General features: G+C 38.2%; 1 protein-coding gene across 1 annotated transcript; it reads right to left on the bottom strand.

Moving 5' to 3' along the window:
* Positions 1-8,197: 8,197 nt before the first annotated feature.
* LOC114649571 (CD209 antigen-like protein E) lies at positions 8,198-22,517 on the bottom strand. The gene is made up of 3 exons (XM_028799063.2): positions 22,373-22,517; positions 18,017-18,123; positions 8,198-9,434 (listed from the first exon to the last, which is right to left on the bottom strand). The coding sequence occupies exons 1-3, from the start codon at positions 22,490-22,492 to the stop codon at positions 9,284-9,286; spliced, it is 378 nt and encodes a 125-aa protein (XP_028654896.1). The 5' UTR covers positions 22,493-22,517; the 3' UTR covers positions 8,198-9,283.
* Positions 22,518-23,450: the final 933 nt, after the last annotated feature.

Here is a 23,450-nt window from a genome sequence, read left to right on the forward strand (position 1 = left end):
GCCTTTATGAGGAAGTGAATGTTTTACAAGTACTGTATAGTGCTAAAAAAGCTCTGTGGGCTTTCACACTGAAAACAGGGCGGGTAAAGTGTTTCATTTAACAAGCAATTTTTGGGTATTTTTTATTTACATTGTGAAAAAGAAGTCTAGTAGAAAAACACATTTACATACTAAAACCTCATTTTCTAGTGTTCACTATCTCAGATCCCACTACAAATCACCCTTTCAGGCTTTTAAAAACATGAATATTTCTCTAGTCTAAAAGGTCTTCTCTTTCACTTATAGATACTCAAAGTTCCTACAAGCATTCTATCTATCTATCTATCTATCTATCTATCTATCTATCTATCTATCTATCTATCTATCTATCTATCTATCTATCTATCTATCTATCTATCTATCTATCTATCTATCTATCTATCTATCTATCTATCTATCTATCTATCTATCAAGCAGGGTACTGAAATGACTGTCAGGAAGGTACACCTATCGATTTTATAGCATTTATCCAAAAAAATAAAGTCGTTCTTTGGCACCATGTTCCACCAGACCTTATCCAAGTTAGGCCTTTGTCCTTTCTCTCTTTTACATACTGTACATCTACTAGCAGCTGCCAGTTATAGCCAACAGAGGAGCATGCATCATCAGTCACTAGCTACATTAACAAGTGGATTGATGATGTGATTGTCTCAAAGACCATCAGAACATGTGCAAATCAGAAACTGTGGGTGACATTGGAGGTACATACACTGCCAAAAGTCTGCAGCCTTTAGATCAGGTGACAAGGTAGCAATTTTTAAGACATCACAGACTATAAGACAACACCACCTGTCTGCAGTGGTGAACCCTCACATTCAGATGTTCTTAATACTTTCTATGCATGGTTTGATACTCTAAACAACATACCTGCCAGGAAGTCCATTCTGTGCTTAGGAAGAACTTTGTAGAATGTAAACCCATGCAAGCGTCTGGACGAGACAACATACCTGGCATTGCACTCAGGGAATGTGTAAATCAGGTGACAGACATCTTTACAGACATCTTCAATAAAAGCCATCATCATCATACCCATGCTGAAGAAGTCCTCTGTCTATTGCCTTAAGGACTATCGCCCTATAGCACTTACACCTGGCCATCATGAAGTACTTTGAGAGGTTAGAATTGGACCACATGAAAGATGGATTTCTCATATCACATGACCCTCTCCAGTTTGCTTATTGCCCAAACTGTTCCACTGAAGATGCCATATCATTTAAGCTTCATCTGGCCCTGTCCCATTTGGACAAAAGCTGAAAAAGTGTGATCACCCTAGTTTTCCTGGACGGTCTCTTAAGTGGGACCTGGAGGAGGACATTAGTCCCACTAGGTAGGGAGGAGGTCTCTAATGAGTTCCAAAGCAATGGGTTGTAAAAACACCCAGGTGTTTTAGAAACACTCGCACCGTATATATGAGCTCTGGTATCTTACAATGGTATTGGACAAGCCATTGGTTTGGAGACAAGTGTAAATTTGTGCTCAGGAACCCAAATTGTGTCAGTTTACATATATAGGGAAAACGTAGAAAAGTATAATTTAATTGTAACAGCACTTGTGAAGCTAGTAATTGTGTAGACTGGTTCCAAATAAAGGGAGTTAGAAAAATGAGCAGTTATAAAAAAATTCCTGCATAAGACTTTTATACTCAGTTGAATGTCTAAGATGAGAGCAGAATTCTACTGATGATAAAGCAGGAAGTATGGTGAGATTGAAGATGCTATTAACACATTATAATGGGGGGGGGGGGGGGTGACTAACTACACACTTAAAATAAACAGATCTGAATGTGCAGCGGAGTCACACAACTAAGAAAAGAGTGAGGCGAGTTCAGAAAAGAGACTGAGAGTATGTCTGAAAAGAATGAAATGTAAAAATGCTGCTGAAAGGTTTAAAAATGCGCTTTCAGTTGTTTCATAGGGTAACATGTTTGAAAAAAATGTTGCAAGTGATTAAACGTGTTAAAGGAATGCTCAGTGTGTCTTAAAATGTCACATTATTATTAAGTAATGATGTGTGAATGTGACTTCTTAGTCTGAAATATAAAAGTATTAAACAGATCATTCATAATAAAAACAACTGCACTTTTGCTTATTAAATTATTTATAAATGAGCAAAATATCTTTCCTTCAGACCCTGATCAAGTTTTGAAGAAAAAAAGTCCATCCTTCCATCCATTATCCAACCCGCTATATCCTAACTAAAGGGACACAGGGGATGTCTGAAGCCAATCAGAGCCAAAACAGGGCGCAATGCAGGAAACAAACCCTGGCAGGGCGCCAGCCCACCGCAGGGCACACACACACACACCAAGCACACTAGGGACAAGTTAGGATCGCCAATCCACCTAACCTGCATGTCTTTGGGAGGAAACCGGAGGAATCCCATGCACACTCCATGCAGGGAGGACCTGGGAAGCAAACCCGGGTCCCCTAACTGCGAGGCAGCAGCGCTACCACTGTGCTACCCCAGAAAAAAAGTTCTTTTGAAAATTAAAAAATACAAATAGACCTTTCTTTCAAGAATACAAATGCTACAGATTGTGGTGTATGCATCAAAATGGGTGTTTTTAATTATAGACGTTCTTGTTACATTTATGTGCATATTATATCTTCTTATATAATATGCTACTGTGGCTGTCCATTTGTCTGTCCAGGATTTTAAATCACCTGTAGCTCACAAACAGTTTGAACTATTGACCTGAAATTTGGTACACATATACTACGTGACGCCTACAGTCTGCTTTTGGGGAGATGATTTTTATTTTATTTTATTGTAGAATCAACTCTCGGCAGCGGCCAGCAGGACAGTCATGTGCTGCATGCGTACGAGTGCCGTTCTCATTCTCTACCACCTTTATAATAATAATAATAATAATAATAATAATAATAATAAGAAGAAGAAGAAGAAGAAGAAGAAGAAGAAGAAGAAATATCATGGTGTCTTGGGTCTAAGTAATACAGAAAATAGCCAAACAAAGTAATAATTGGGCACAACAGAGATGGAGTGCCTTATGCAAAGAGTTGCTGATTGTGTAGTTTGTGAATTAGAAAGCCCAGATACAAACCAAAGATCACGGGTCCCTGGTGTGGGGCAGATGATTTTTAACAACAATTAAAAAGGCCAGTGATTTGCATTAATGAAAATAGTGAGATTGCCTTCCGAAAGGAGAACTGACAACTACTGTCAGCATATATACCGCCTGTCTTTAGTAGAAAACAAAGGTGGTAGCCTAGTATAGAGCCACATCTGGATTTAAATCAGAGTATGGTTGTTTATATAAGGACTCTATCTCTGGTCACTGTTATATACATCTTTGGCAACATAAACTAGTAACTTTTGAAGTTTTTGAAGTAAATACTTTTGCTATCTGTGTCACTACCAATGTTACTATTTTATGGTCTAATTGCAGAAGAAACACAGGACTAGGTACATTTTTGTGAACATATAATTGCTAAAATTTACTGGATAAGAAGGAAATCAAATTGTTAATTTAAAACACATGAAATATACAACATCGATCAAGTAGTTGTTAACAATATTTTATCATGATATTTAGAAATTATGTAACGGGACACAATTCTCAGATTTGGAAAGGGAAACATGTAACTAATACCACTATCACACACATGATTCATACAATTAGAAACAGAAAGAATTAAAGTATAAAAAAGTAGGTCATCTTCAAATCATAGTGGGACTTCTTTGAAAACTAGTCAGCCTATTGTAACTGCATAGACAGCCCATTTTTACCTTTTCACAAGGTCTCCTAAGTGGAAAAGTAAAAGGGTCAGGCCAAATTTAAATGAATAGAAGGGATACTGATATAAAATGAAAAAACAAAAATGATAACAGAATTATGGTGCTATGGACAGAAGTCCAGAATAATGAGTGGTACAAATGGGCAAGTTACACAGCCAAATATATGGGGAGCATTATTGACCAAGGCAGGTTTTATAAAAGGTGTCGCGCTTTTGTGTTTTTGTCTTCTGTTTTGCTCCCTATTACTTCTCTTCAGAACTCTTATTGTCAGAATTGCTATCCACCAAACAACTTTACAAATTGCTGACCAGAAAGTCATGGAGGCAAATCGCAATCTTGTTCTTTCCTCTGACACAACATTAAGATAAGATGAAGAACTCCTGGGTGTATAGTGATGGTAACCTCTCCCCAGGAGGTGACCTTCTACGTTGCATAAAGTACCTGAATTGGAGCATTTCTTATGGAGGATTTTGAATTCCGATGAAGAAAAAGGATTTTGATATATGTTTATGTTTGATTTTTATTTTCCACTTCACTACTCATGTCCTGGTATTTGCAGTTGTTGGTTTTAAATTGATTTTGTTTTATTGATTTGTGTGATTATTAATGATTTACACTGATTCCTGTTTTCATTTTCCCCAAATTCAGCTTGCCAGGAATCTTTTACTCCCTTCTATTTCAAATTAAGGGGGAAGAAATTTGGTCTCTGAGCCATTAGGAGGAAAGAATGGGCGATCAGATTGTTTTGGAAGATGGAGCAACCCTGAGTTCAAGAGAGCACAGATTCCTAAAAGTTGGCATCCCTTTTCTCATCCTGGGTCTACAATATAATGGGACTTTAAGTAGTTCCAAAGATAGGAATATGTAGAATTTTTACTTAATATATAATAATCTTTAACAATCTAATACAAGTATATACATATATGAAGCAATAACAGAATGAATTATTAAAAATAATGAAAAGGATTGAGTGTAACTCAAGCGTTAACTAAACGCAACTGAAAGCTGAGAGCACAAGAGGTCTCTGGCTTGTCTTAGAGAAGCTACCAAATGTCACATGTCAAGGTTAGAATGAGGTAAATGAGTAACAAACACCCTTCCAGAAAGCAGGGATAAACTGATGGGAAAGTCCATACACCCTTCATATGAACTGTTGCTAAGATCTACTATACACTCCTCTTCAATCGACAAGAGTCATAAATTACTGGTGGTGTTAGTTGATTGTAGAAGGTAATAAAGTTTGCATTATAAGAGTCAGATGATGTGATGTATTAGATGAGGTAATGGTAATAGAAAAGTATAAAAGAAGATGAATTGTTAAAATAATTGCTCCCTCCATGGACTGAAGCATTTGTGCATAACATTATGCAAATAAACAAATGTTCTGCATTCTCATCTGGGCTCCATGACCACCTTCTTTGAAGATGGAGAAAAGTTTTTTTTCCATGACAATCTTCATCCCATTCTGAGGTCTGGTGCGCTCTGGAGCAGGTTTTCATTAAGGATATCTCTGTACTTTGCTCTGCTCAACTTTGATTCAACCCTGATTAGTCTCCCAGTGCTCTGATGCTGCCACCACATGCTTCACCATTGGAATGGCATTGCACAGGTGATGAGAGGTACCTGGTTTCCTCCAGATGTGACACTTATTATTGAAGCCAAACAGTTTAATCTTTGCTAATCAGACCAGAAAGTCTTGTTTCTTACTGTCTAAGAATTCTTTAGGTGCCTTTTTACAAACTCCAAGTGGGCTTTCATATATCATCTGGCCACTCTGACATGAAGCCCAGATTAATGGAGTTTTGCAGTGGTGGGTGTCCTTCTGGAAGTTCTCTCAGCTCTACACAGGTTCTCTAAGTTTTTGGTCACCTCTCTTACCAAGGCCCATGTGTGGCTGGTCAGGCAGCTTTTGAAGAGCTGTGGTTGTTTCCACACTTAAAAAATGAAATATATTGCATTATACCTGAAACCTACATGAAGAAATTTGCAATATAGCGTAAAACACATGTAGATCAAATATGTATTTTTATGTCATTGTTCATCTTAAAACCAATGTTGTATCTCCGTTAAATAGATGACATCTACATAATCTGGACTGCCAGTGAGAAGGACCTCCTCCATTTTCATAATGAATATAATTCTTTTCACCCCAACATAAAGCTGAAGCTGAATTACTGAAAAACAGAAGTCAGCCTCCTTGACACCACAATTCAACTGAAAGACAACACCCTTGCAACTTCTGTTTTTCACAAACCCACAGACAGACGGACCTACCTAAGAAGTGACAGCTTCCAATCCAAGCATATAAGGCGCTCCATTATTTTCAGCCAAGCAATACGGTACAATCGTATTTGCTCAGACCCGACAGACCGGGATCAACAACTGCAGGAGCTCAGACGAGATTTCATCAGACAAGGTTACACCCCCAAAACAACAGACACTCAAATAAGAAGAGCTACTGCCATACCCAGAGACAACCTTCTGGAATATAAAAACAAAGACAACAAGAACCTCATCCCCCTTATTGTCACCTACAACCCACATCTTGAAACACTTCAAAAAATTATAAAAGAACTTCAGCCAATGCTAAACAATGACCAAACACTGAAAAATGAATTTCCTGAACCTATAGATAGATAGATAGATAGATAGATAGATAGATAGATAGATAGATAGATAGATAGATAGATAGATAGATAGATAGATAGATAGATAGATAGATAGATAGATAGATAGATAGATAGATAGATAGATAGATGCTTTATTAATCCCAAGGGGAAATTCACATACATACTGGTAAAGAAACAATATTAAATTAAAGATTGATAACAATGCAGGAAAAAAACAGACAATAACTTTATATAATGTTAACGTTTACCCCCTGGAATTGAAGAGTCGCATAGTTTGGGGGAGGAACGATCTTCTCAGTCTGTCAGTGGAGCAGGATAGTGACAGCAGTCTGTCGCTGAAGCTGCTCTTCCGTCTGGAGATGACACTGTTTAGTGGATGCAGTGGATTCTCCATAATTGATAGGAGCCTGCTGAGCGCCCGTCGCTCTGCCACAGATGTTAAACTGTCCAGCTCCATGCCAACAATAGAGCCTGCCTTCCTCACCAGTTTGTCCAGGTGTGAGGCGTCCTTCTTCTTAATGCTGCCTCCCCAGCACACCACCGCGTAGAAGAGGGCGCTCGCCACAACCGTCTGATAGAACATCTGCAGCATCTTATTGCAGATGTTGAAGGACGCCAGCCTTCTAAGGAACTATAACCGGCTCTGTCCTTTCTTACACAGAGCATCAGTATTGGCAGTCCAGTCCAATTTATCATCCAGCTGCACTCCCAGGTATTTATAGGTTTGCACCATCTGCACACAGTCACCTCTGATGATCACGGGGTCCATAATGGGTCTGGGCCTCCTAAAATCCACCACCAGCTCCTTGGTTTTGCTGGTGTTCAGGTGTAGGTAGTTTGAGACGCACCATTTAACAAAGTCCTTGATTAGGTCCCTATACTCCTCCTCCTGCCCACTCCTGATGCAGCCCATGATAGCAGTGTCATCAGCGAACTTTTGCCCATGGCAGGACTCCGAGTTGTATTGGAAGTCCGATGTATATAGGCTGAACAGGGCCGGAGAAAGTACAGTCCCCTGTGGCGCTCCTGTGTTGCTGATCACAATGTCAGACGTGCAGTTCCCGAGACGCACATACTGAGGTCTGTCTTTAAGATAGTCCAAGATCCATGCCACCAGGTATGAATCTACTCCCGTCTCTGTCAGCTTGTCCGCTAAGGAGCAGAGGTTGGATTGTGTTGAAGGTGCTAGAGAAGTCTAGAAACATAATTCTTACAGCACCACTGCCTCTGTCCAAGTGAGAGAGGGATCGGTGTAGCATGTAGATGATGGCATCCTCCGCTCCCACCTTCTCCTGATATGCAAACTGCAGAGGGTCGAAAGTCTGCATATCGTAATCTTTTTAGTTACCCAATAAAAGGTGTCATTTTGCTTGACTTTTCACTAGATTCATAATGGCCAACACGGTAAAACACCCTATACTACAGTAGAAAACTCTCAAAACATTAAATTACAGGCAGAAATTCAGCAGTAAATAAAGCACAGAACCAACATATTTAGGTAGCATCTTTATTATTTAAATTATTACCTTTTCTTAAATATTTGACTTGTAAATGAAATTGTGAACTTATTGCATTTGTCATAAAAACAATTTGGTGCTGTTCCAATTGAAAATGAAACTGTTCGTATCAGATCACAGTCTATACATGTTTACAGAGGAGTTCGCATTTATATTAACTTTAATATCATTAAAGAATACATTCACCAAGTTTTTTAATTAGCATTCATTAGCTTGATTTTTATCAAGTCAGATATTTTTACTTGTTTTCCTTCACAAAGGGTCTTCATCATTTGAGAATATCTCCCATGTACTGCAAAACATGGCATTTTTTGCTGATCAAATACAGGAATGCATGTTGAAAGACAGAAGGGATTTTTCATCAGAATAACTTAAAATATTTCACTACAACTGTGGCTAGGGATAGTTATATAATAAGCTTTGGCCACATAATTGACTTGAACAAGAGACGAAACCTTTCTCTGCAACAGGAGAGTGTTCCTTTTTTGAATAAGCTTTGATTAATCTTGTAAATTATGAAATAATACTTAAGAGATTTAGTTTTTTTTCTTCTTTTTTTTCAAAATAGGTGGAAATTGGCTTGCTAGAAGAGGGATTTTGACTGAAGTACCTGGCAACTCTGCCGGCCGACAATATTAACAAATTAAAGACAATACAATTAACTTGCTAATAGTCATTAAACAATAGATTAGAAAACAAATGACCACAATAAATACATCAGTGCAATGTAAGCTTTGTACACTTTGCTCTTCAGCTCTTAAGAAGGTGTTAAGACTGAAATTGTGAAACTATTCTGGCATCAGATCTGTCTTGCAACTAATCTGCTTGTTCGTTTTTGGAGTTTCAGGATCCAGTGCCTATTGCAGCTATATGTGATTTAAGGCATGATCCAACCCTAGACTGATGGAGGTTCTAGTCCATCTTTAGTACATGAAAGGAAAACATAAAGCACTTGGAGAAAAACTGACATACAGAGGCTGGACCAAGATTCCAAAGCAGGCCTGTGGTGCTGTAAGGCAGCACTAACCACTGTCCTACCATGTCATCCAAACAAAAAGGATAACAAATGTAAAAGCATATTCAGTCACTCATCAGGAAGAAAGCTTACAAGCTGCAAAAATGCAAAATGGTTATGTATTACAGTTCACTAACAAACAAGTTAAAAATCCACATGCAGACATTTATGTTATGCACCAGTGGTAATGTTACACATAGAACATAAGAAGTTTCACAAAGAAGAATAGACCTCTTTGTCCAGGTTAAATATATTTTAATTTAAAGAGAAGTGAATTTTAAAGTAAATGTGAGTGTAAGTATCTACAATAAAACACTTTACATGTTTTAACTTTTTTCACAAATCCTTTTCATGCTGCTTTTACAAGATATGTCATTCCAGGTGTTAAGGGTCTGTGCCAGGGGTTTTATGTGAACACAGTCCTCTCCAGAAGAATTTGTTTCTTTCCAGTCATCGGGCTGCCCTTTCATCCAGTATCTAAATTAAAAAATAAAGATGATGATGTTAAAATTACTGATTTTGATGCTGATACACCATTATCTACTATATCTTGATTCAATATGTGTTTATAAGACAAAATTACGCCTACAAGATCAAAGCCAAGAATTCATAAATAAATTGTCATTTGTGTGCACATAGGGGACAGTTTAAGGGCTCTGGTGATGGTACTTCTCCACCACTACAGGGGTTGGCACTGTGATAACATCTTGTCTTTTCCACACACTGCAGACCAGAAGATTGATGGCATTTATGGTGTCTGTCCTCCTGGACTCGCCTCTTCCTGCTGGAACACCAACGAAAGCTTCACCACTTACAGCATTCAGAACCAGACTCTCTTATGAAAAAAATGTTTTCTTTAACATTATTAATCTCATTTATTGTCTTCTTATCAACTTCAATTATATGGAGTTTGCCTACAGGTGCTCCAACACTCCTTTTTGGTTCTGCTTTGTTATTACAAAATTTACTTTATTTGTGTTTTTTTAATTAGCTGATACAAAATACAGAAATATAAAATAAAACATAAAATAAAATGCAGTAATGTACAAAATCACCATGTAACATGCAGAAATGTCCACTGCTCCACAGCTGTCCTGGCTGGAGGAACTGGAGTGCCCAGAGGAAGCTGTGTAAAGACTTCCTCCTGGCCTAACTTGAAAATCATGGAGTCAATGCCAGCTGTAATAATAACAATAATAATAGAAATAATAATAATAATTCATTATATTTATGTAGCGCTTTTCTAATTACTCAGATTGATTTATAGTAGGGAGTAACTTCTACCACCACTAATGTGTAGCATCTACCTGGATGATGCAATGGCGGCCATTTTGCACCAGTACACTCATCAACAGTAGCTGTTTGGTGATGAAGTTGGTGAAAGATATTTAGCAAAACAGAGACAGGGAATGATTAGGGGGGTCAGATTGACCAAGCCATGGTGGGCAGTTTGGCTGGGACATCAAAATGCACCCTACTCTTTATGAAGGATGCCCAGGAATCTTTAATGACCACAGAGAATCAGGACCTCAGTTTTACGTCTCATCCGAAGGACGGCACCATTTTTACATCAGTCTCCCCCTTCACTGCACAGGGGCATTGGGATCCACATTCAGACCACAGGGTAAGTGCTCCCTGCTGGCCCTGCCAACACCTCGTCTAGCAGCAACCAAAGCTTTTCGTGGTTGTGAGTACTGGCTGGGCTCAAATGTGCTTAGCTTCAGGTGGATTCCCTATTATGGCCTCCGTGGTGACATATACAGTTCCCTCCACAATGTTAGGGACAAGAAGGCTCATTTTCTCTTGATTTACTCCCCTCCTCCTTAGTTTTAAATTGCAAATCAAACAATTTAGCACATTGCAAGCTTTCATTTAAGAGGATTTCAGTCACAACACATAGAGGGATAAATCAAGGAAAAATGTGTCATTGTCCCAAACATTATGGAGGGCACTGTTGCTCATTATGTGACAGTTTAGTTTAAAACTGACCAGGTCTTTGATTAGACACATAGAAACGGTTAGATTTTAGAAGAATGAACAATCTTCTGTCTCCATTATCATGTAGTATGTGGCTCAAGGATTGGCCATTTTAGGTCACATCAGCTTGAGTCGAGCACAGGAATGAAGCTGAAGGAGGATTTTCAGAATAGATGTGGCAGCAAAGACTCAATCAGTTACAGAAAATAAATTAAAAAAAAAAATTCAACATGAGGGTGCATTTGGGTTGAAGGAAGAGAAACATATTGCATGATTAAAAAATCATGCAGAAACACCTAAATAAATTTTTGCATTTGCATTGCTGTCAGTCCAACTTAAAATAAATGCAATGTTGAACTGAAGAGGGTGGGCAACAGTTGCCGACACGGAGACTACATGTCCTTTTAGGTAACAGGAATGTGCTGAAGCTGTTGGGAAGATGACTTCAACTCACACAAAATTTTGTAGGGAGATCTCATCTAAGACCATAGACACAGAATTTCCTTCTTAACTGATTTGGATAACAATGTCATTGTCTTGCTGGATTGCGGATTTTGTCTAAGAGTGTGTCTTTGCCTCTCATTGTGGGTCGTGCTTAGCCATGTTAATTTTCCAAAAGATAGCTTTCCCTCTTTATTTATACCCAAGTACTTTGGTTAGCTTATGATGAATTACAAATCAGTAAATTTTAATACAGTGTGCCTTTAAATGAAGCAACTCCTGAAAACTTTTAAAATTTATTTGTTGAATTGTCGTTATTAATAAACTCAAATTGACACCACTGAGCCCCAAACATCAGACACAGTAATACCAACACGATTCAAGGTTGAATTAACAAATTTTATTTGTCTAAAACACCTTTTTCATCAGAGCACCAGCAACACACATCAAATCAGAAATCGTCTTCCTCCAAGACAGCATTGCCCACTGCCTCCCAACTCTGACTCAGATGAGTGATGTGATGGGCTCTCTTTTAAATTCAACACAGGAACTGTTTCTGATCTCCAGTCCAAGTCATCCAGAGCACTTACGGGTCATGCACAAACCAGAGCAGTCCTCCCCCGGCAGCACCCTCTGGTGGTCCCCAAAGACCCTGACTGTCATGGTTCAGCCAACATTTTCCCCCCGGCTGGGATTTACAGTTGAGTTTTTTTGTCTGTAATTCCTATCTATCTATCTATCTATCTATCTATCTATCTATCTATCTATCTATCTATCTATCTATCTATCTATCTATCTATCTATCTATCTATCTATCTATCTATCTATCTATCTATCTATCTGATTTCATGTCATTTATTTATATTAACGTTTCTTCTGTTAATTATGTACTTTTTTCTTTGTGTTCATTTTTAAATCCTTGTGTGTTGTGGGTTGCTCCCCAAGGAGCGGGTCAACCTGCCAATCACCACCAGGAATGGCCGTCCACCCTATTTAAAATTGGGCCTCTCAAAATTCATGGTAGTTTATTATGAATGTGCTAGAGAGGGGAAAGTTTATTCTGAGTATCTGTGCTTAGTTTTGCCTTATGATTTTCTGGATTTTTGAACATCTGCTCTGTTTTTTAACCATGATTTTGAATTCTGTATTGGAACTGTGTATCATCTTGTCTTTTTAGGCAATTCCTTGCACTCTGCGGAGCTTGGTGTATTGCAGAGCCTTTTGTGGAAATAAACCTTTTTTATTTTATAAAGATTTGTTCTCAGCCCCTTGGGATTCTAGTCATGTTTTTGATGGTGCTTTCCCCCATTACATACATTTTACAAAGTGTTTTTGAACTGGTGCTTTTTGGACTCCCTCAGTTTCACCTACAGGGCAGCGTTTCGGGATTCCAACTTCAATGTGAACCTGTGGATGTCTTAATTGGATTCGGCCATGAGGAGCACTGCCACCTGTCATGTAGGGAAATTAACTGCTCCCAGTAAGCCTGTTTGGCCAGTCCATTAATTGTAGCATTTGCAGCCAGGATGCCTGTCCTTCCTTCCTGGCACCTACTCTGTATAATCAGTAAGGAATGGTAAATAAAAAACTGAGCTGAATTAATGAGTGAAATAACAAATTAAAAATAAGCAGATAAATAAATAAACAAATAAGTAAATACATAATCCAATGAATGAATAAAAGATTCAAAGAATGAGTGAAAATTTCAGTGTTATTATAAATTCAGGGTTTCATCCCAAGCTTAAGTGTGTTTTCATTTAATTTAACATTTTTTTGCTTTTTAAATGTTGTTATTAATTCTGTGTTTGTTTTCATGTCTACGTATATTTTCTTAATGAATATTTTGTTTATTTAAATTATTAGTTTCTTTCATGTACCATGTGTACTATATGTTGAACCCAAGGGGTGGGGCCACATGATCCTGCAGCTGGAGAACTGCCCCCACCACTACTTAAGGGCCAGCAGTCGATGAATGGACCACTTCAGCATTGTTATTGTTAAGCTCTGTTTGTGGATATCTGGATTGTATTGGATTTTTTAGTTATTGGACTCCTGCTCTCTTTTAAAGATACTATTCTTAGGATTATGGATTTGGATGTGTTTGCTTTTAGAGCAGACCTTTTTTACTCCTGCCTTCGTGATAAATCAAAGATCATTGTTCTGTTACTGTGGACCAGAAGTTTTTACAAAAGTCCTCTGTCCCAGTTCAGGGTTTTTAAATTTAATTGCATTCACCTGTTTTCATTGCCCTTGTTCAGACCATGAGTTTGGGGTGAAACCCACTTGGTTAAAAGGCCTCATTTGGACAGCTAAGACCTACTTCTGGAGAACTTGTCAGATCATAACCCTCAGGCTCTGGCATGAGAGATTACACTAAGTTGACAATTTATTACGCCTAATAGTGTGTTGTACCATTTCCAGCCTTCAGAACAGAACAAATTTGCCTGGCCATTAATTGTACAAGATGCTAGGATCCATTGATTAAAAATATTATTCCACGTAGACCTGATGGTGCTGCGCAAATGTAGTAAACTTAATTGCTTGCTTCCAATGGCTCCGTAAGAGCCAAAATTTGAAAGGTAATGCTGATATTAAAAATCACACAAATATTTGCTTAAGTAGACAGGAATGTGTACTTCATATAGCTACTAATATATTTACTAGCTGTGTAAGCCCATGCTGTAAAAAGCACATGTCCTAGAAACTACAGAAATTGTCAGAAAAAAAAAAAAAGAAATGTAGAGATGTCAGGTAATTAAAAGGAACTACTCTGGGCATCTCTGTCCTAGAAGGTTTTGTTTTGCCGACATACTTGCATCGTTTGTGCATTAGTGGCTGTTTTTCTTCTGAGGTTTAATTTTGCTGACGAGTTTGGCTCTGTTGTTTATTAGCAGCGGGACGAAAAGTAAAAGGGATACCCTTTGACCTGTAGGGAGTGCACTTGCACCCCAAACACCCAGACACAACCAAACCACACAGTAACAGGTTCAAGGAAAGATTTTCTTCAAACATAATACCTTTAACAGAAATTTTTATTCATCTGGTAATTCAGTCATAATTCCTTTTTGTTTTGTTCAATTCCTTTCCTTTACCACCTCCACTCTCCTACGAGCAAGCCCTGTTCACCTCCTCCTGGATTAGGCAGAACAACTGCTTTTCAATACAAACCCTGGAGTACTTCTGGTTCAACATGATTGTCACCTGATAGCACTTACAGGCCTGCTCTCAGCAACTCCCACTAGCAGCACCCGAGAACCCTTACACGGCTGCCCTGTAAAACTACAACTTCCATGCAGCCCTGCAGGAGAACAAAACAGAAGCCATATCAGGAGAATACTGCCATCTGGTGTAATGGGGTAACACAAAGCCTCTGGAGGCAGTCGCCCTCTGTCTTTCCCACATAATGGCGCCTTGACCGGGGAAAGGTCCCACTAACCAACCCATCCATTTATCATGGCTTCCCAGCCAGGTAAGGAACCATTCACCACGGCCGAGGTGCCAGTCAACCTGTGTCTTCTATGACAATCTATAATAGTAGAGGCTGTTTGAAATAAACTTTCATGATAAACAACAGGAATTTGAAGTGCTGAATGAAAGGATATTACCCTTACTGAATAAAAATAGTGCAAAGAAAAGCCAAAGTCAATGATTTACATGCAAATTAAACATTTTAAATGGATTTTGTATAAGAGTGATCTCTTTGTTTTATCCATTGAACAAACGTCATATAATCCCATATGCATTTGCAAGTCCATTTAATGAACAGTTAGCAAATCAACTTAACAAATTACAACTACAAGATCATGATTGCCCAGACTCCCTCTGGCTTTGCAAATAAGGCACATATCTGAAAATAAAGAACGGCTTTTGCCATCATAGACTACAGCTGTGGCATCTGCACCCTAATTTCAGTCACACTTAAAATGACAGAACTTAATGTAATTCCACAAAGGCTTTGGAATTTATACCATTAAAACAAGGACAGAGTGTAACACATACACTGGTGCTTATAGTGAAAGAAACAATCTCCATAAGTTCATGTAGAAGCAAACAGAAGGTCAGAATATAATTGCAGAAATGTTAGTTAAACAAAAAACATAAGCCCCATGTACCATGTACAGATGTGTCGATATCTGCTGGTGACCCTATGACATGTGTACTTTTCATTATGGCATTCAATCATGCTGTGGACTGTGTATTTGAAATGGATCAAGATAGAATTCACTTCCTTCAATAATATACTAGGAGGCAGTCAGAAGACCTTGTTCGAAATTACAGACTGATTACCAGATGAGTGTTACAAACAAGCAAGGAAGTTGCTTCAACCTTATTGAGGAAATAGTAAACGCATAAATGAGAAAAGCTTGGCAGTGGTCTTAAATTAAATAATGGATTGAGAAGCACTGAGTGATTATGTCGGTTTGCTTGCTGGCTTAGATACTGCAGTCTTTTTGACAAAGAATATAGGAGTGAATTTGACAGTTGTGGCAAAAGACATGCTATTTTATCAGAGCTCCCATTTCAAATTTGGATCAAATGGAGAGATAGAGCCTACGATAGTAAAGAAAAAACTGGCAGATCAATATGATTTTGTGATTTGAGTGAGAGGCAGAATTTATTCTGGATCCTTTACTTGGAAAATGCACATACAAAGAGAGAAAAGACACGACCGATAAGGTAAATAAGTCTTCCCTGAAAAGAGGCCCGAAATGAAGCAATTTTGCCACTAGCATTACCAATGCTGCTGAAAGGGGGACTTAAAACACCTTGGTCAAAAAAGATTGTGATTAATTGATTTAATGTGCCTGTTTTGCAGGATGTGGAATGAAAATCATGGGGTAAAATCCATACAGCAGCGGGTCCAGATGGAGTATCGCCACGACTGCTGAAGGTCTGTGCATCGGAGCTGGGGGGCCCTCTACAGCGCATCTTCAACCTGAGCCTGGAACAGGGGAGAGTCCCGAGGCTTTGGAAAACATCTTGTATCATCCCAGTCCCAAAGATATCACGTCCGAGTGAGCTGAATGACTTTCGGCCTGTTGCTCTGACATCACATGTGATGAAGACCATGGAGAGGCTGCTGCTTCACCACCTTAGGCCACAGGTTCAACACGCCCTTGACCCTCTGCAGTTTGCATATCAGGAGAAGGTGGGAGCAGAGGATGCCATCATCTATATGCTACACCGATCCCTCTCTCACTTGGACAGAGGTAGTGGTGCTGTAAGAATTATGTTTCTAGACTTCTCTAGCACCTTCAACACAATCCAACCTCTGCTCCTTAGGGATAAGCTGAAAGAGATGGGATTAGATTCATACCTAGTGGCATGGACCGTGGACTATCTTAAAGACAGACCTCAGTATGTGCGTCTTGGGAACTGCACGTCTGACATTGTGGTCAGCAACACAGGAGCGCCACAGGGGACTGTACTTTCTCCTGTCCTGTTCAGCCTATATACATCGGACTTCCAATACAACTCAGAGTCCTGCCATGTGCAAAAGTTCGCTGATGACACTGCTATCGTGGGCTGTATCAGGAATGGGCTGGAGGAGGAGTATAGGGACCTAATCAATGACTTTGTTAAATGGTGCGACTCAAACCACCTACACCTGAACACCAGCAAAACCAAAGAGCTGGTGGTGGATTTTAGGAGGCCCAGACCCCTCATAGACCCAGTGATCATCAGAGGTGACTGTGTGCAGATGGTGCAGACCTATAAATATCTGGGAGTGCAGCTGGATGATAAATTAGACTGGACTGCCAATACTGATGCGCTGTGCAAGAAAGGACAGAGCCGGTTATACTACCTTAGAAGGCTGGCGTCCTTCAACATCTGCAATAAGATGCTGCAGATGTTCTATCAGACAGTTGTGGCAAGCGCCCTCTTCTACGCAGTGGTGTGCTGGGGAGGCAGCATTAAGAGGAAAGACGCCTCACGTCTGGACAAACTGGTGAAGAAGGCAAGCTCTATTGTTGGCATGGAGCTGGACAGTTTAACATCTGTGGCAGAGTGAAGGGCGCTCAGCAGGCTCCTATCAATTATGGAGAATCCACTGCATCCACTAAATAGTATCATCTCCAGACAGAAGAGCAGCTTCAGCGATAGACTGCTGTCACTGTCCTGCTCCACTGACAGATTGAGGAGATCGTTTCTCCCCCAAACTATGCGACTCTTTAATTCCACCCGGGGGGGGGGGGTTTAAACGTTAACATTCAACATTATACATAGTTATTGTCTGTTTTTCACCTGCATTATTATCATTCTTTAATTTAATATTATTTATTGTATCAGTATGCTGCTGCTGAAGAATGTGAATTTCCCATTGGGATTAATAAAGTATCTATCTATCTATCTATCTATCTATCTATCTATCTATCTATCTATCTATCTATCTATCTATCTATCTATCTATCTATCTATCTATCTATCTATCTATCTATCTATCTATCTATCTATCTATCTATCTATCTATCTATCTACAGTCACAGGCAGAACATGCAAACTCCATATAGATATTTACTGGGTTTAAAATGCAGCAGCAGTACTAACCACTGTACTGCCATGCTGTCTATACTTCAACATATAGCAGAGAATTTAATTAAAGGAAGGACAGCAATAGAAAAGAGAAAGGAAAATGTTACCTTCTGGTGAGAATCTTGTTGTTTACCCAAAGCCACTTTCCTTCTTCGTTTAAATCAGAGAGACCAATCCAAGCATATGAGTTGCTGACATGCTCATTCAAAAATCTCTAAACATGAAAAAGAATAACAAAATGATGGAAAGAGATTACAAATTATCAATCCTATTTTATGAATTTGATTTTTTCCATGACAAGTTCTCCGGAGTCAAAGCCTGACTTTGTAGCCTTAGAAATGAGGCAGGGACCAAAACTGAATGGGATAAAAATCACCACACAAAACACTCACTCACTACACTGCAACTCAGCCTTGTGCAGCCAAAGGTGTATCATCAACCACATCAGTCTCTGTGTTTTGTAAGCCTAACGTGTTTAACCAAGTAAAAACGGTAGAAATGTTTTTAAGTATTTATACCCATGTTTAAAAAAAGGTTTCTGACTCCAAGAACCAGTGCATATGATTACTAAAGATTAAGCTAAGTCTCTATAAGGCACTCATACTGTTTAATGGGTGTACTTAGTTTGATTTTATGAGAATGAAAGTTGCATTATAAAAAATATATATTTTTTAATTCTTTCCTCAGTTTTAATAAGACATAGTCTGTAAAGAATACATTCAACAGGGAACAAATACACAAACTTCCATGGATACCACTAACTACACACAGTAAAGTCAAGGTGTGCTTAAAAAAGTTTATATTGTCACACATATGTGCTTGGGAGATTATGGTGTTATTTCTCAGTCAGATCAGGAATTGGCAGTGTCGCCTGATCCTTTCTCCTAATGTCCCTCTGCAGACCAGCTGAAGAACCTGCCTCTCAATGACATCACCACAGGTCCACCCACTGTTGACATAATTTCCAGCACCCTCTGATGATGTCATTTCCAGTACCCAGAATCCATCATCCTGCCACATCAGTTCTTGTTCCTCCCTAACTCCATCTCTTCCTCTGTTCAGCCATATTTATAGACAAGCCTACATCTTGTTGGTCAGTTTGGTTTTGAACTCTGCATCTGTAAAGATGTGTTTTCTTATTTTTTTGCTAATTTTTTAGTATACTGAGTGGCCATCCCCAAACCTTTTTCTATCTGCTGCCTATTTTGTATTGCTATATACAGTACTAGCCATCGCCCGCGTAGTAGTGAAACAGGACAGTGAGCAGGGCCTGCCTGGCTCTCTACTCCTGACGTCACTGTTCCACCTCCACTCGGCCCGCAGTCTCAGATTAGCATGAATATATCGCTCCTGCAAGTGAACTATGAAAGTTAGCGCAATGAGAGAAGATGCAAAATCAAAAATCAAAGCAAATTATATAAAAAAAAAAATCTGTTAAGTAGTTCGCTTGTACGCTAACTAAGCAGAGTTAAGGCTATGCCCCACACTAATAAATCGATACCACAAGCGAACTATGATACTTAGCGCGATGAGAAAATCGCAAAATCAATGGAATGTTCCAGGTTGAGGGAGACATGGAATTATAGAAAAAAACCTGATCTAAATCCGTTAAGTAGTTCTCTTGTGAAAAGTGGACAGACATACAAACGGGTCTAAAAAACTATAAGAAATTTTGTGCTTGGACCACAACATTTTTAAAACCGTTTCTTAGTGAGCACCTATAGTCCAAGGGTAACCTACATTCCAAATTTCAAGTCCAAAGTCCTCATGGTTTGGGAGATTTCGTGATGAGTGAGTCAGTGGTATTTGGCTTTTATATATATATATATATATATATATATATATATATATATATATATATATATATATAAAATAACCAAAATGTACTGATTTGGGAAATCACTGCCTAGTATGGTAATTGTAAAAGAATGAAAGTTATCAAACATTTTTCCAATATACAAAATGGTAATGTTTAAACTTATAAAGAACATTATAAGGTAGGTATGAGGTGTAGACAAGAGCACAGATGGTTAAAGGTAATTATTGCAATTTGTTACACAAACAAAGAGAAGTAGATATGTAATAGGTTACCAAGTACTGAAGTAGATAGTAGTACTTTAGGGACCTTCAGATTGGAATATGATATTTTTTAAAGATTTAAGAAACATAAACATAAGAAATCTGACAAACGAGAGGAGGCCATTCAGTCCAGTGAGCCCGTTTGTTTAGCTAATAGCAAAGCTGTCCCAATATCTCATTCAGATTCTACTTAAATGTCATGGTGCTTTCTGCTTCAACTCTATGTCTCAGTAGTTTGCTCCAGAGTCCCACAACTCTTTTTGTTAAAAAGTGCTCTCTGGCTTCATTTTTTAATGCACTTCCTCTTAATTTCCACTGATATCCTCAAGTCTTGATTCACCCTTAAGCTGAAAGAATGTTGCTGGATCTACTTTATCAGTGCCACTGAGGATTTTGAAGACCTGGATTAGGTCAACACGCAGTCTCCTCTGCTCGAGACTAAGCAGGTTTAATTCTGTGAGTCTGTCAGAGCAGGACATGTCAGATGAGATAGGATGAGCTGAACATTCTGGACTACTCAAAACTCTTATATTCTAAAAGATAATTTGCTCAAATTTGTATCTCAGATTTCCTTGCATATTTAGAAATGCATACATACCATATATGCATACAATCATCTTGGGTTATGTTCTTCTGCTCCATTTTTATCTTTGTCTTTTGTTTGATATCAGTTGTCTTTAACAAATTTGCTTTTAAAATCCTGTTTTGGCTTTGCTTGTTTGTTTTGTTTTTTTTTTTTGTATTTCTTTAAAAAAATTGCTCCTGTCAAAAATTTTAGCTGTTCTTTACTGATCTGAGGGAGCTGAATACAAATCTCATAATAGAATTTTTCTATTACATCCCGTTTTTGAGAGATGGTTTAAAATGAAACAAACACTATTTAAAAGACAAAATGATAACATTTAATTTTTAAATGTTACTTACAAAATATTTGCAAGATAGTTTTTTTCTCTTGTAATCCTCTGAAGGTTTTCCACAGTGAAACAACCAACAGATGTCAGGTAACATACTTACTCCACTATTCTTTTATATTCTATCTACCACTCTCAAAAAATTGTAAAACCACTATCTTTTGCTGTCTCAATAAGTTAAATGAGCAGTGTGTGTGTTTGTTTACCATTTGCTTCCCTAGTACCTGGTCAAGACAATGGATAAATGAAACTGACCTTTTATGTTTCGTTAAAAAAATATCTAAACAACAACTTTCTCACTTCTTCGACAATAAAAAGGCATCTTTCTAACTTTTAAATATACTGTATATTCCTAGCTATTTTGAGGTATAAGAAAAAAAAATACTGATTGAAAGCAAAAAATGTGTATCAAATACTTGATTTGGGTTGTTTCTACCTTACTAAAGAGAAAGACTGCCATTTTTCAGCTCAAAATATATTTCATATAATATTCTGAACATGAAAAATACTTATGCTGTGAAACAAATGACACTTTATTCACTTTATTTGTCATATACAATTTTCTGCTTTAGGAATTTGTCATTTTTCCTTATACTCCCAACTCTTCAGAAACTTGGGGTCAGAGATTTGTACAGTGTCAATTGCATGGCTAAGGGCCTTTCTCAGGATCCCAACAGATAGCATCCCTTCTGGCCCTGGAAGGATTTGAACCAGCAGATTTTCTAATTAACAGCACAGATCCTTGAGCCAAAGAGCCATCACTCCGCCTGTAGCTTATGTAAATAAAAAACAACTGTTGTTTTCAACACAGTGTTTTTCACTAAAATCTGGTATGTTGTGGAAATAGTTTGTTGTTGAGAAATTCCAGCGTCAGAAATGAATTCATCCATCCATCCATCCATTTTCCAACCCGCTGAATTCGAACACAGGGTCACGGGGGTCTGCTGGAGCCATTCTCAGCTAACACAGGGCACAAGGCAGGAACCAATCCCGGGCAGGGTGCCAACCCACCGCAGGACACACACAAACACACCCACACACCAAGCACACACTAGGGCCAATTTAGAATCGCCAATCCACCTAACCTGCATGTCTTTGGACTGTGGGAGGAAACCGAAATCTACAAAATAGTGAGGATTTTGGAGCAGACCAGTGGAATTAAAAGTTTTATTTGTGGTCAGGATTTCCACATATGAATAAATACAAACATTCTCAGTTTTAGAAGAAAACACTAGGTAAAAAATGGAAAAATATTGCTTAGAAAATGTAGTCACAAAAAATTCTGTGCAGAAACACCACTAAGGATATTTCTTTTGTTATTTACATGTGACAACAGAGACATCTTTCTTTCTTTCTTTCTTTCTTTCTTTCTTTCTTTCTTTCTTTCTTTCTTTCTTTCTTTCTTTCTTTCTTTCTTTCTTTCTTTCTTTCATAATATTTGTAAGTGCTTAGCAATAGGGAATTCCATCTCACCTGCTCACCTTCATTCTCAATTATTGCCAGATTTCCTCCTTTAGCTTTGCAGTCATCTCGACTAGCAGCCCAATTCATTTTGTCCGTTGAGATATAATAACATGATGAATTATGAGTCATCCATCCTCGTGGGCAAAACAAGCAATTTTTGTCTATTAGAGGAAAGGAAAGATTTTATTAATGTAACCAGCACCTGTTATGAAGTGTGCAATCATCATTTTGGGATTGCAGCAATGCTGTGAGTGACACTGTTTTAAGTCTATGGATTCTGCTTATTTTCTTTTTTAAGTTTATGCACATTTTCTTTCATTGTTACCTACATTCAAGTCATAGATTAGAATGACCAGATACTTCACAGCTTAAATGTTAGATGGGAAAAATTGTTTTCCTAAATAAACAGCAGAACAAAATGTAAAACATTCTTGACAAGGTAAGAATCATACACATAATTTTAAGATCATCAAAGTAGTTTACCAATTATCTTTATGTAACATCAAGAGTTGCTGAATCCCACGTGCATCTTTTGATATTAAGGACAGATCACCTGAGGCTAGAGAAAGAAAGAGACCTTCCATATGGATATTGAAAATGCTGTGCATGTATGAACCCAATTACTGAATTGAAATGAATTTCCAAGGACAACTCTCTTCCACGGAAAGTGATGTTTCCTTTACAGTTTCTATTTCTTCATATAAAGCATTACTTAATCTTTACTGACCTTAGAGTAAGGGTGCATTTTTATTATATGTTTACATCCAGACTTTACAATCATGAACTATTTTCTATCACTTATTTAGTTTACTTAACTTGCTATAATTCTATTCCGAATAAATACTTCTTTAAATGTTATATTTTGTCTGTACATCTTGAGTGATTGAAGTAATAAAGTACATTGTGACAATAAAGGGTCCAAGACATCATAAAGATTTGGGGTAGCCACCCGTATATTGTTTCTCCCAGCTGCAAAAGTCGAAATGAGTAGCACGATGTGCACAGAACAGAGTCCAAAACAGAACTGATCACAAGAGACAATGATGGAGGCTTTAAAGGCATGTATAGGAAGTGACGTCATCAAAAG

This window comes from Erpetoichthys calabaricus, chromosome 3, assembly GCF_900747795.2.
Source record: "Erpetoichthys calabaricus chromosome 3, fErpCal1.3, whole genome shotgun sequence".
In the NCBI taxonomy this organism is placed as follows: Eukaryota; Metazoa; Chordata; class Cladistia; order Polypteriformes; family Polypteridae; genus Erpetoichthys; species Erpetoichthys calabaricus.